The 1,076-nt window shown below is 34.1% G+C and overlaps 1 protein-coding gene across 3 annotated transcripts in view; it reads left to right on the top strand.

Moving 5' to 3' along the window:
* Positions 1–1,076, top strand: part of col13a1 (collagen, type XIII, alpha 1) — a 44,469-nt gene that overhangs the window by 12,242 nt on the left and 31,151 nt on the right. For all 3 annotated transcript variants that reach the window (XM_008428944.2, XM_008428945.2, XM_017309206.1), the window contains exons 4-5: positions 66–116; positions 647–682. In XM_008428944.2, the coding sequence (XP_008427166.2) occupies positions 66–116; positions 647–682 (87 nt within the window). The remainder of the gene's footprint in view (positions 1–65; positions 117–646; positions 683–1,076) is intronic.

Here is a 1,076-nt window from a genome sequence, read left to right on the forward strand (position 1 = left end):
TATATATATATATATATATATGTGTGTGTGTGTGTGTGTGTTTCTCTTATGCTATCTGTTCATAGGGGACGGCAGGGGAGCCTGGTCTGTCTATCATTGGACCAAGAGGGCCTCCTGTGAGTACTGCTGTTTGTGATATGCCAAAACTCATAATTACCTCAAAAATGTATATCTTTTATTATATTTTTCTCCCATGCAGGTTGCCATTTTTAAACCTGCTAAAAACGAACAGGTTTAAGAGAAGTTTAGTCTGATTTAACTTTTGCATATGATATAACTGTACAGTCTGTACTCTGAGAATATCTGATATCTGACACATAATGTCAGATATCAGATATTGTTGTTTTTACCCTGTTACCTCTGAGGCTAAATGTTTTCAGTTAGGTTTAGCTGGTTTGATTAATCCTTTGGTCCCTAAGCAAAAGCAATTGCAAAGTGTGTGATGCTTGTCTTTGTCACGAAGCAACAATCTGTTGAGACCAGTCTGTTAGTGTGAACTTCAAGTCTTTTCAAAATCTTAGAAAACAGAAAAAGTCATCAATTTTGTCCCCAGCTAAGGAAATTGATAAAATTTTCTTTACTATCCTGCACTGTTGCATGCCAGATTATTAACAATATGGCTTTTTACTGTCCTCTTTGTTTTTAGGGACAACCTGGCACAAGAGGATTCTCTGGTTTCCCAGTAAGCGATTGTACAGTTTTTAGTAAGACAGATGAATGGGTACGGATGTGTCTTTTAATCACAAAACCTAGTTTACAGTTACGTCATATGCCACAATTGTAGCCATAGAATCCTTGAATAATTGCTAAGTAAGATATAAGATATAAAATGGAGACCAAGACACAAGAAAAATGGTCTAAATATTTTGCAGTACTGCGTGATTTTTGTATCAAAGTTAGTGACAAGCTAAAATGTTTTATTCTTTATGACCCAAACTTTAACCTTTACCTTTAAACTTTGATCTGCAACCAAAAAGGAACAAAATGACTAGATATACATGAAGTTAAATATGTTAAACACATGACAACATAATTTTCTTAAAGGTTTAAAATAACAGGAAATTCAATTGCATATA

Source organism: Poecilia reticulata, linkage group LG15 (assembly GCF_000633615.1).
Source record: "Poecilia reticulata strain Guanapo linkage group LG15, Guppy_female_1.0+MT, whole genome shotgun sequence".
Lineage (NCBI taxonomy): Eukaryota > Metazoa > Chordata > Actinopteri > Cyprinodontiformes > Poeciliidae > Poecilia > Poecilia reticulata.